General features: G+C 41.4%; 2 protein-coding genes across 2 annotated transcripts; both read right to left on the bottom strand.

Moving 5' to 3' along the window:
• Positions 1–116: 116 nt before the first annotated feature.
• Positions 117–2,895, bottom strand: LOC117016581 (protocadherin beta-15-like). Its single transcript, XM_033095990.1, has one exon. It carries the CDS (start codon positions 2,545–2,547, stop codon positions 169–171), a length of 2,379 nt encoding a protein of 792 aa, XP_032951881.1. The 5' UTR covers positions 2,548–2,895; the 3' UTR covers positions 117–168.
• Positions 2,896–4,781: 1,886 nt separating this feature from the next.
• On the bottom strand, positions 4,782–10,365 carry LOC117017107 (protocadherin beta-18-like). Its single transcript, XM_033097041.1, has one exon. The coding sequence runs from the start codon at positions 8,047–8,049 to the stop codon at positions 5,662–5,664; it is 2,388 nt and encodes a 795-aa protein (XP_032952932.1). The 5' UTR covers positions 8,050–10,365; the 3' UTR covers positions 4,782–5,661.
• Between the last annotated feature and the right edge of the window lie 2,455 nt (positions 10,366–12,820).

The following is a 12,820-nucleotide window of genomic DNA, read 5'->3' as shown; positions in this document are numbered from 1 at the left end:
AAAGAGAGTAAATATAAGTATATATTTAAGGTTTCTAATGTCCTTAACTAGGAAAATGAAATCAACAAAATACCCAAGAATTATATATAGAAGAAAAAAGGTAATGGAGACTAGTATATTTAGTAGAACTAACCTTCATCTTGAATGATCTGAAAAATTAACAAATTCTTAATTGAATACAAAACCACTTAAAAAGTTTGAGTTTTCCTCCACATTATTCACAGACTCTTGAGGGTTAGAGGTAACAGACTTCAGGAACTTGAATTCGCTGGTGGTCCCTGACCCTCCGCTCAGACACACCTCATACTGGTACCTATGGGACAGGGACCCACTGCTTCTGACATCCACCAGGTGGCCCGGAAAGTGGCCCTCGGGCACCGAGCAGCCACCCAGCGAGGCGGCCCTGACCCTCCTGCACAGCCGCGCCGCGACGAACGCCAGCACCGAGAACAGGAAGAGCGACGACACCGACGCCAACGCGATGACCAGGTAGACCGTGAGCGGGTCGGCCTGGGCCGGGTCGGCCGCCGCTTCCGGGAGCGGCAGGTAGGGCTGCGAGAAGCCGTCCACCAGCAGCACGTGCAGCGTGACGCTGGCCGACAGCGGCGGCTCGCCGTTGTCCTTGACCAGCACCACCAGCCTGTGCTTGGCCGCGTCGCGCTCGCTCAGCAGCCGCGCCGTGCGCACCTCGCCGTTGTGCGCCCACACGCCGAACAGCCCGGGCTCCGTGGCCTTGAGCAGCTGGTACGACAGCCAGGCGTTCTGGCCCGAGTCTCCGTCCACCGCCACCACCTTGCTCACCAGGTAGCCCGGCTCGGCCGCCCTGGGCACCAGCTCGGTGCAGGGCGCAGAGCCGTTCTGCAGCGGGTACAGCACGAAGGGCGAGTTGTCGTTGGCGTCCAGCACCAGCACGCGCACCAGCGCCTGGCTGCTCAGCGCAGGGGAGCCGCGGTCCGTGGCGCCCACGCGGAACTCCAAGGCCTGCAGGGCCTCGTAATCCAGCGCCCTCAGGGCGAACAGCTGCCCGTTGTCGGCGTTGATGGACACCAGGGAGGCCAGGGGCAGGTGCGGGTCCTGTGGCGGCAGCAGCGAGTAGGTGACCTGGGCGTTGGCGCCCGCGTCTCTGTCTGTGGCGCTGACGCTGCCTATGTGCAGGGCGGGGCTGTTGTTCTCGCGGACGAACAGAGTGTAGGAGGTTTGGGTGAAGGCCGGGGCGTTGTCGTTGACGTCGGAGACCAGCACGGTTATGTTGTGCTGGGTTTTCAACCTGGGGGTCCCCAAGTCGGTGACGGTGATGGTGATGTTATACTCGGCTCTACTCTCTCTGTCCAACGGTCCTTCTGTTACAACCTTGTAGAAATTCTCAACGGAAGGTTTCAGCGTGAAAGGAACATTTTCCTGGATGGAACATACCATCCTTCCATTTTCCCCGGAGTCTCGGTCTTGAACACTGAAAAGAGCTATCGTGGTCTCTGGGGAATTTTCTGGGATGGAGCTTATAAGTGAAGCAACCGTCAGTTCTGGGGCATTGTCGTTTATGTCCACTACCTGTATTATGACAGTGCATTTTCCAGAAAGACCTGCCCCATCAGAGGCTTTAATATCCACCTCATACGACACAATTTTTTCAAAATCTAGTTTCTTAATTATTTTAATTTCTCCTGTGAGTTCATTAAGTGCAAATGTCCTAATAATCTCCTCATCACCATAAAAAAAAGAGTAGAATACTTCACCGTTTATTCCCGTGTCTAAATCTCTAGCGGAAACAGTGACAACAAGGGATCCCAGAGGACTGTTTTCCAGCATTTGCACATGATAGAGCGGCTGCACAAACGCAGGGGCATTGTCGTTGATATCCAAGACATCAATGAGGACCAGGGCGGTGCCAGTTCGGGGAGGAGCTCCGCCGTCCACTGCCATGAGAGTTAACCTGAGCTCGGGCTGCTCTTCTCTGTCTAGGGCTTTGTCCAGAACCAGCTCTGGGTATTTTCTGCCTTCACTGCCATTTCGGGTAAGAACGTGGAAATGGGAGTTTGGGGAGATGATGTAGTTTTGAATGTTATTGATGCCTACATCCAAATCTTGTGCATTTTTCAGGGGAAACACAGTCCCTGGAAGAGTATTTTCCATAATTTTCAAAATCATTTCTGCTTCTGGGAACACAGGTGAATTGTCATTTATGTCACTGACCAAAAGCTTAAACCTATATACCTCCAAAGGGTCTTCCAATAACACCTGGAATTGCAGCACACAAGGCTCAGTGGGGCCGCACAGATCTTCCCGATCCAGTTTCTCATTTACTTGTAAATCTCCGTTCTGAAGGTTCAGCTGAAAATGTTTTTTGTTGTTGTTAAAAATGACCCGAGCCTTTCGCCAAGACAGTTCTCTAACCTCTAAACCTATGTCCTTTGCTAGATTCGCCACAAAAGAACCACTTTCTGTTTCTTCTGCAATACTGTAACCTTCCCGCTCCGCCCAAGTCTGAGCCAGCAAAACAAACAGAAACAGGACTTGCCTTAGTGTAGGAAAGCGCTCTTCAGCCTCCATTTCTCCAACGCCAAAAGTCTTTAGGGTCTGGGTGCCTGTTGGGTCTGCAGTCAGTCGGCTCTGGGAGTCAATCCTTGCTGCAAGGTAATTCCGTTAAGAACCCTCTCTCTTAGATCTGTATATGAGTGCGGGAACAGTAATCACCCTCAGGTCTGTTTCTCAGCCTTAGCTCGGAGCGCCACCATGTGTTGTACTTGAACCTAGTTTGTTGGAAATGCTACACAAGGTATTCCACTTTATATTCATGCGCGCACACACAACAACCACGGATGACATATAGGGTGGTTTATAAATAAAATGACAACCATTATTTTCATGTGAGATTATGAATGTGAAATGGTGCCAGATATTTTGGGAAATGATGTAAGAACAAAGTTAACTATATTCATTTGTTTATTCAACAAAACTCATTGATTTCATATTAAATGTCAGGCACTATACTAAGTGCTGGGAATACAAATACCTTCTTTGATGTCATGGAGTTTACAATGTCTACTATTTATATAGTCTGTACTCTGAGGTGAAATTGAATATAAAAAGATGTGTACCTATCAGTCTATTCCTAAAGAAAAAAATATACCCATTAAACTCTCAATTCACTGCCAGATGAAGAGATTCATTTACACATTTCGGGACTGTAAACTTAAGTGATAGACCAGCTAGAACTGGGTTATTATGCTAACCCAATAGACAGCTTAAAGGGTTATGGATAACTTATTTGTAAATGTTGTCTAAGGGAATGTCTTCAGACCTCTGTAAACATGTTATATTGACTGTTGCATTATCTAAAATAATTTCTAAAGAGCATCTACATCTATTATTAAAACTAAGATAAACACATGTTGCAGCTGAGATTCACAGAGATCTTGAAAAGTGGGAAAGTCAAAATCACAAAGATAAAGGGCTGAAGTTGCAGCAAAAGCTAAAGTGCAGAAGAAAATAAGTTAGATTAATCTGAAATAGCAAATTAAAATTATTCCCAACGATGAAAGATGGCAACTTATTTTTAGGAAACAACTCACATATCTCTCGTGGATAGCTTGAGATACTGGCACCCTAGCATGGATTCTGAAGTTCTTTTACTCCTAAGGATGGGAAAAATATCTTGGGGTCAGGGAACTTGAGTCTCTCCAACTGCACCAAACTTTAGCCAATATTTTAATAATAATGTTTAAATAGCAGAGAGTATCATGTATTCTCCACTCCAATGTTCTGGATAACGGAAAACTTGGCATGGGCCAACTGTAATCATTGTGTTGAATATTGTTTTAATTCTACTAAGATACAGATCATTCAAATTGACATTCTATTTTAGAATGTTTTCCTCTACATAATGAAACAAATTTAAGTAAACTTTCAAAATATGAGAACATGCTGGTTACAGTTAAAATCTGATACTTTTCCTAATGGAAAGATCTCGGTTGTGGATACAAACTTTATGGAATTAAATGTGCAAAAAAATGAGCCCTTAATGTTCATGATTTTAAAAATATTAGTGATAGAAGCTGATTATCTATGTCAGTGAGTAAATGGATCAAGATTAGCTTTTCATTCCCATCTGTCATCTCTCAGATCAAATGTCTCCTTATTTTTCTCTTGTAAGGAGAAAATTTTAACCCTGTAGGCTTGGCGGGAAGCTTGAAATTTTTTTCACGAGGCTTTCTAGTAATAGAGTATGTGTCAATAAAATATTTATTACTCTCAATGAAGTAATGAATCAATCATATAATATATAAATTGGATTATTTGTAGATCCTGAAGATGTTACATTACATTATAAAATAATTCTGTTCACATTAAACCTAGTAAATAATTTTTAAAAGTTATAGGTGCTAAGGAGAGTATGATGATCCTGAGAAAAGGTATAAACACCCAAACAATAACAAGTTCAAAGCTACTTTTTAAAACTGATCCAGGGGCACATAAAATAATGGAGGGAAACCTGTTAACAAGTCATTACATAAAACCCTTTGTAGCATTTTTATGTTAAATTATTTACAAAATTAAGTTTTATAACAAAATTCTCTAATATAGATTATTTATCTCTAAGCTTGTATATTTTTATTCCATTCATTAAGTTAATATTAGAAGGAATCAGGAACAGATAGGTGTAGGACCAAGTAGTTGTCTTGGTCTCTACTTATTGTTTCCTAGGTTTCTACCTCCTCCACTCCCTTATGCCCTCTCACCTTTACTCTTTCTTTCCTTTCTTCCTTCTCACCTCCCTCTCTAAATGCCATTCGGTGCTGTCAGCCGACACAGGAATAAACAAAGCTATTTTATCCCATGTTTAACATTTATTTCCTATTTACAAGCAAGCAAGGAAAAACTAGATACACTAAACCTTAATTGCCAATTTTAGGGTTTAGAGAATGTGGCTATTCCTGCTTCAATCTGGAGTCTATTACTGGGCCACTCAAAACTTGTCAAGAGAGGTAAAAAAAAAAATAGAGAAACATCTTCATAGTGATTACCTCTCTTGGGTAGTACCAGGAAGTTTGAAGATAAGAAATGTGGTCTGAATATATACCTTCATCCAAACAAGATCAGAATTTATTTTAATACAACACGTACCGGCAATGTATACAGTTCACAAAATATTTATGCAGAAAAATAACTAAATGCAGAAAAATTTCTCTGAAATATTTTGCAGAAGAGTAGAATGGAAAGATTGATTATACTTTAAAAAAAATTTTTAAAAGATAACAGATTAAAACCCAACCTAACCAGATGACAAAGCAATTATGTTTTTATTCATACCGTGCATTTTCCTCTATAATACTACTATCAAACAAACAAACAAAAAAACTGTTTTGGTGAGGATCTAGGGCCCACAATACCCAGAGAATACGACTGAGCTGAGTGTACAATTAAGCTTCAAGGAAAAATGCTGTATATTTGAATAAATTATTTGGGGTTGCATTTTGGAAGAAGAACTAAGCAAATTCTAGCTCCCTTTTCATAATATCGAGAGCAGAAAATAGACTTAAATTATTGAAATTTCTGAAAACTCTTAAGTAAAGTTACCCAAATGAGAAGGATATTACACTACAATGAATAAATTTTACAAAGAAATGGCACTCATTCTAAAAGTTTAGCATAATAATCAAATCCCTAATTGAAACCAAAGCCATTCAGAAAGGTGTGGCTTTGCTCCCTTTCAGTGCTGAGCTGCGGGAGGTTGGAGATGACAGGTTTAAGGAACTTGAACTCGTTGGTCCCAGAGCCTCCCATCAGACATACCTCATACTGGTAGCTCTGGGAAAGGGTCCCAGTACCGCTGACGTCCACCAGATGGCCCGGAAAGTGGCCCTCGGGCACCGAGCAGCCACCCAGCGAGGCGGCCCTGACCCTCCTGCACAGCCGCGCCGCGACGAACGCCAGCACCGAGAACAGGAAGAGCGACGACACCGACGCCAACGCGATGACCAGGTAGACCGTGAGCGGGTCGGCCTGGGCCGGGTCGGCCGCCGCTTCCGGGAGCGGCAGGTAGGGCTGCGAGAAGCCGTCCACCAGCAGCACGTGCAGCGTGACGCTGGCCGACAGCGGCGGCTCGCCGTTGTCCTTGACCAGCACCACCAGCCTGTGCTTGGCCGCGTCGCGCTCGCTCAGCAGCCGCGCCGTGCGCACCTCGCCGTTGTGCGCCCACACGCCGAACAGCCCGGGCTCCGTGGCCTTGAGCAGCTGGTACGACAGCCAGGCGTTCTGGCCCGAGTCTCCGTCCACCGCCACCACCTTGCTCACCAGGTAGCCCGGCTCGGCCGCCCTGGGCACCAGCTCGGTGCAGGGCGCAGAGCCGTTCTGCAGCGGGTACAGCACGAAGGGCGAGTTGTCGTTGGCGTCCAGCACCAGCACGCGCACCAGCGCCTGGCTGCTCAGCGCAGGGGAGCCGCGGTCCGTGGCGCCCACGCGGAACTCCAAGGCCTGCAGGGCCTCGTAATCCAGCGCCCTCAGGGCGAACAGCTGCCCGTTGTCGGCGTTGATGGACACCAGGGAGGCCAGGGGCAGGTGCGGGTCCTGTGGCGGCAGCAGCGAGTAGGTGACCTGGGCGTTGGCGCCCGCGTCTCTGTCGGTGGCGCTGACGCTGCCTATGTGCAGGGCGGGGCTGTTGTTCTCGCGGACGAACAGGGTGTAGGAGGTTTGGGTGAAGGCCGGGGCGTTGTCGTTGACGTCGGAGACCAGCACGGTTATGTTGTGCTGGGTTTTCAACCTGGGGGTCCCCAAGTCGGTGACGGTGATGGTGATGTTGTACTCGGTTCTGGTCTCTCTATCCAGTGGACGCTCTGTTACCAGGGTGTAGAAATTCTTGTAAGTGGGCTTCAGGAGAAAGGGGAGATTGTCCTGAATTGAGCAAACCATCCTCCCGTTGTCGTCTGAGTCTTGGTCTCGAACACTAAAAACAGCGACCACCATCTCAGGTGTTGAATTCTCCGGTATGGGGCTGGTAAGAGATGCTATGACTATTTCTGGTGGGTTGTCATTCACATCTACGACTTGAACTAAAATTGTTGATTTCCCCGAGAGGCTCCCACCGTCAATGGCCTGAATGTTTATTACATAAGACTGAATTAACTCGAAATCCAGAAGTGCTTTTAAATGGACTTCGCCAGAATTTGGATGGATTTCAAATGTTTTCCGTATGTCTCTGGAGACGTGGGAAAATGAATAAGATAGTTCTCCATTTATTCCTGCATCTAAATCTGTAGCAGACACCTTGACGACCAAGGAGTCCAGAGGGCTGTTTTCTGGTACCTGAACCTTATAGACGGGTCTCTCAAACTCTGGGGCATTGTCATTGATATCTAAAACCAAAACACGAACCACTGCAGTTCCTGACTTGGGCGGAGACCCGCCGTCCAAGGCTGTTAGCGTTAATCTAAGCTCAGGCTCCTTTTCTCGATCCAGAAATTGATCCATTACCAGCTCTGGGTATTTTCTGCCCTCATCGCTGTCTTCTAATTTGAGGTGGAAATGGGGGTTGGGACTTAATGTATAATTTTGGACACCATTCTTTCCTACATCCAAGTCCTGAGCACTCTGCATTTGGAATGAGGTTCCTGGAGCAGTTCCTTCTGGGATTTTCACAAGTATATCTTTATCTAGGAATGTGGGAGTGTGATCATTTATGTCTCTGACCCAAAGCTCAGCCCGAAAAAATTGCAACGGATTTTCAAGTAATACCTGGAAATACAATATACATGGCTCTGTGAGATCACAAAGTGCTTCCCGGTCCAGTTGCTCATTTAAGAGCAAGTTGCCTGTCTGCGGATCCAACCACAAGTATGGTTTATAATCGTCAAAGATGACTCTGGCATTCCGAGCAGCCAGGTCTTCCACACCTGAACCTATGTCTTTCACCACGTTAGCTATAAAGGAGCCGGTCTCTGTTTCTTCTGCCACAGAATAGCGCCAAGTCTCTGAACACACCAAAGACCCTCCCAGGCAAACAAAGAAAAGCAGCACTTGCCTTATCTGCTGAGGGATCCCCTCTCCCGGCTCCATGACTCTTTAGCCAAACGTCTTTCTGCGGAAATGTTTCAGCTCAATCTCAAACAGCTTTGGGAATGGCTCCTCTCATCTATCAGCCAGGACCTTTGGGAATCTATAGACTTGAAATCCTGTCGCGAGGGTGGTGTTGGCTGCCTGGCTTTCTCTTGAAAGCCACCCTTTTCCTCCCTGCTTCTTCAGCGCTCTCAGTTCCACTGGTTAATGGAAGCCAGGGCTTCAGATGGTTCAAAAATTTCCCGGTCTTATCCTGCAGCGCCACCACGCGACTCTACAGATTCTCATGTTTTAAACAAAGTCAAACAAGTTTGAGGCAAAATATTAATTTATCTTGTGTGTTTGTTGATGAATTTTAATTATATTTTCTTCTATATTTCTATTTTCTGAGTTGCATTCTTTGTGGTATGTGATGCTAATACTATTCAGTCAATAACACAATAAACCACAATCTGCTAGAGCTGTGGTGGATATAAAAAGCATATTTAAGATATAGCCCCAACCTCAAATAAATTACAATCTCTCTGTGAAAACAATATATAAAACAACCAAAAATAGTTAAGAGGACTCCTTTATGTAATTGACTGAGTGAGCAAGAGGTTCCCCGGAAAACTGGAAATAGAAAACAGAGGTCTTAGTTGTCGCTAGCTGCCAGCAAGTACTCTTAGAAAAGACAGTAACAATAAGGTCATGCACTTGAAACTGAACCTGGTATATGCAAATAGTTGTTTTGGGGAGGCTGGACATTTCAAGCTGGGTAAATGGTACATTTATTTAGGATCACAATAAAAAGTAAATGCTCAACAGTAGTGAATAAAGTAAGATATGTCCTGTTTCTGACAACATTTAAAAAAAAGTTGAAAAAACTAGACCTTAGTTTAGTTGTGGATCTGATTTCCATTTTGCAGTCACAGGCCTTCTAGAGGCATAATTCTAAATATTTTATTTACCCATTCATTAATTTGTTCAGCAAATATTTATTGAAGATATACTTTGTGCTAGGTATGGTGATGAATGTTAGGGACAGAGTGGTAAACAGACAGACATAGTTTTGTCTTGAAAGTTGGAGGCAGAAAAGTGATCACACACTAAAAATAGAGCATAAGGAATGTGATGATAGCAAAAAATTCATGCTACTATAAGAGCATAGATAAGGGTCTTCTAACCAGAATTTGGAAGTACAGGAAAGACTTTTCTGGAAAAACTATATTCTAAATTGATGCATGAAAGATGAGTATAAGTAATCCAAACAAAAATTGGGTGTAGGGTAAAATTTTCAGGCAAACTAAAAACGATTGTGCAAAATCAAAATGACAAAAGTGTTTTGGAAGAATTGAAATAGGATCAATATGGCTGAGCCATGGAGTGAAGAGGAAAAAGAGTTAAGATTGGAAAGATCAGCAAATATTTTGTAAGCCAGGCTAAGGCATTTGGACTCACATCAGTGGAAATACAAGATTATTAAAGGGTTTTAAATAGAAAAGTGACATGACCATCTTTTTATTTTTCAAAAGATCATCCTATTTCAGAATTGAGAATAAATGAAAGGAGTAAGACTACAGGCTACAGACTGATTAGAAGTTGTTTCATTAATACAGGTAAGAGATGATATTGGCCTCAACTAGAAATGCAGTAATGGGGTTATATTAGAACGATGAAGATAAAATACATCGGATGTGGTGATACATCAGACATAGAGGGACTGGGGTAAGGAGTGAAAGTGAAAGTAAATGTACTTTTTTTCAGCTTAGGGAACTGAATGTGTGTTGGTGCTGTTAACTAATAAAGTAAACACAGGAAGAGGAGAAGAGAGAAACAGGTATAGAGCTGGAGAAGATCTTTCATTTTTGAGGAAGGGAAAATTTTAACTTAAAACATATTGAATTTGAAGTGTATAAGAGCATCCATATAAATAGTTATATAAATGATCAAATGGTCTTTCATTACATAAATGAAGTTGAGGAAAGGGGTTTGGGCTGCAGAGACAAATTTGGAATTTATTGGTATAAATGGTGATTGAAGCCCTTTGAAAAAGAATGTAAGTTGTAGATTAAGAGAAGTATGTTTGAATTTGCGATTTCAGCTCTAAGAGACTATAGTCTCCAGAAAGTGGCCATGGTCATAGGTGACTAGAGTAGAAGTGAATGTCACTAGAGATGACGAAGGCTAGAAAGAGAGAGATCAAACTCTTGTACTCAGAATTGTGGTGAGGGATGGACAGAAGAAAACTATAAGAAGTTATATTTGAGCGATAAAATGTCCTTATACTAATTCTCTCCCATGATCTTGATTAATTTAAAACCAAACTGATACCCAGTTGATTTTTCTCATTTGATGACTCTTATGTGCAAAGACTAAAGACAGGATGGTTTGTTCATTTCTTTCGGCACACTAAAGATGTCTTACTTTCTTTTAGCTTCCATTGCTAATGTTGAGAAATTGTCAACATGCAGCAAAGCTGTCAGTCTGTTGTGTGTTTAAAGATTAAATGTCTTTTTCCTGTGGCTTTTTTTTTTTTTTTAAAAGAAGATTTCTTTGTCTTTTGAATGTCACAATGATGTTTTTTTCTAGGCATGGTTAAGTTTTATTTATTCTGCTAGGTTTACTTGGGTCTCTTAAATCTACATCGACATTTTCATCAATTCTGGAAAATTTCTAGCCATTGTTTTTCCAAATATTGTTTATGAACAAATCTTTCTCATTGCCCCTTCTGAAATTCTGGTTAAATATATGTTAAACCTTTATAGTCTGTCCTGTGTGTTTAACCATCTCCTCCATATTTTTCATTTTATTATCTTTCTGAGCTGCATTCTGGATAAATTACATTCTGACATATTTTTCACTCCATGAATTTTTTATTTGGTTGTATCTAATTTTCTATTAAAACTTTGCATTCAGTTTTAATTTTTTATTATCATATTTTTCATTTCTAGGAGTTCTATTTGGTTCCTTTTAAATCTTTCACATTTATTATTTCTTATTCCCTATACATCTTCAAGTCTAACTTTTATTTCAATTAAAGTTTAGCATGTTATAGACTGTGTCTAATAATTAATATATTTGAAGTGTTTGAAAATTTATTTCTGTGTTCTGTTTTTTTCTGCTTGGTCTTACTGATGGTGTCTTGTTTTCTGTGCATGCAGTTACCTTTGTGTTTATGTTAAGAACATAAAAACTATTTATATGAATAATCCTAGGCTTAGGATGAATAAACTTTTCATTGAAAGTCTACAGGGTCTAATCAGTATCTGGAAAAACTGCTTGTCAATGACCACCTTAAATTAAGTTCAATGCTAAAAATCAAGTTCAAAGATGATATTCCACACAAAGACTCACCACCCATCCATTTCCAGTTTACTTTCACCCTGAAGGTATAGTTCTTAGGAATCCATATTTATTAATATGAGGGTCTTATATAAACTTCACAGTTTGTTAGGCTTTGATTTTTCTCCCTCATTATATAAACCATCAAAATAGAGGTTCACATTTCCCAGGATTCCAAATGTTTCAGGAAAAAAGTGAATTTGGGGCTCATTTATCTCTCTGGGTTACTTTTAAACATTAACTGTGGACTGACAATATATTAGCATTTCGTTAGCTAATTGTTTTCAGTGGATGTGTTGGTCTATACCATCCTATTAAAAATGTAAAGTCTCACAACTATTGTTATATCTCAACATTACAGGTCAATTCTTAGCCTTCATGGGGCATGGGCAATGGATATTCTCGAGAGGATAAAGAAATAATATGTATTTTTACCAACTTCAACTGATCAATACTAAATCAACTCTATAATGCTGCAATCAATTTAAACAATCTCTTAGAAGAGAATTTCTGTCATGGACATTAGTTAGCTCCCACTTCTCTCTGCAACCTTTATTCTTCTATATATAAACACACATCTTCTTTTCCACATCTGTTGCTTCTTCTCTCCTTGCAATATGTTTATTTATATATTTGTATATTTCTACAAATATTAGATATTATGTATTATATGGATATATATGTCACTGTACTATAAATATCAGTCTCTTCCTTTTAAGACATTTGGTAATTTATCCATGTGGTTGTACACGAATATACACCTAGTTACTCCTTTTGTTCACTGCATAATACTCCTTCACAAACATGTTCCACATTTTATTTATCGATTGCTTTCCTGATGGGATATGTAGGTGGAGCCCTATTCTTTGCTTTCCCAATGTGAACATTCTCATGCACGTCATTTTGTAAAGCTGGGTAAGAGTTTTCTGGCTTATATACCTCAAAGTAGAATTGCTGGATCATAGGATGATAGGTACATACTATCATCATAGGTACATAGGATAGGTACATACTAAATTTCACTAAGTACTATAGAAAATCTCAAAACAGCTATCCATGCTATTTCCTATTGAGACACTTGATATTACCCAAATTTTTCATCTTTACTAGTGCTATGGGTGTAGACTAGTGTCTTCTTTTAGTAAGCATTTCACCAACTAATGATGTGGAGCATCACTTCATGTTCTTTTCAGACTTTCTATTTTACCCTTTTTTGAATTTCCTTACCCTTTTGTCCTTTTTAATAAATCTTATTGGCGCTCCTGTCTTTTTTCATTTTTGCTGATCTGCAAAAGTTATGTGAATAATCTAAATATTTATTCTTCTCAGTTAATGCTGCAAGTAACTTCTTCCCATCTGTCATCTGTCAGCTTGTCTGTGCTATCCTCTAGATTTGAGGTAGTAATATTTGTCAATTTTTATCTTTATTGTTTATACTTTTAAAGCC

The sequence above is a fragment of the Rhinolophus ferrumequinum genome, chromosome 24 (genome assembly GCF_004115265.2).
Source record: "Rhinolophus ferrumequinum isolate MPI-CBG mRhiFer1 chromosome 24, mRhiFer1_v1.p, whole genome shotgun sequence".
Taxonomy (NCBI): Eukaryota; Metazoa; Chordata; class Mammalia; order Chiroptera; family Rhinolophidae; genus Rhinolophus; species Rhinolophus ferrumequinum.
The sequence above is the reverse complement of the archived record's forward strand: the minus strand, read 5'-3'. Positions and strand labels throughout refer to the sequence as shown.

Coding starts and splice junctions, on each gene's coding strand:
- LOC117016581 (XM_033095990.1), bottom strand. CDS start 2,547: ATGGAGGCTGAAGAGCGCTTTCCTACACTAAGGCAAGTCCTGTTTCTG.
- LOC117017107 (XM_033097041.1), bottom strand. CDS start 8,049: ATGGAGCCGGGAGAGGGGATCCCTCAGCAGATAAGGCAAGTGCTGCTT.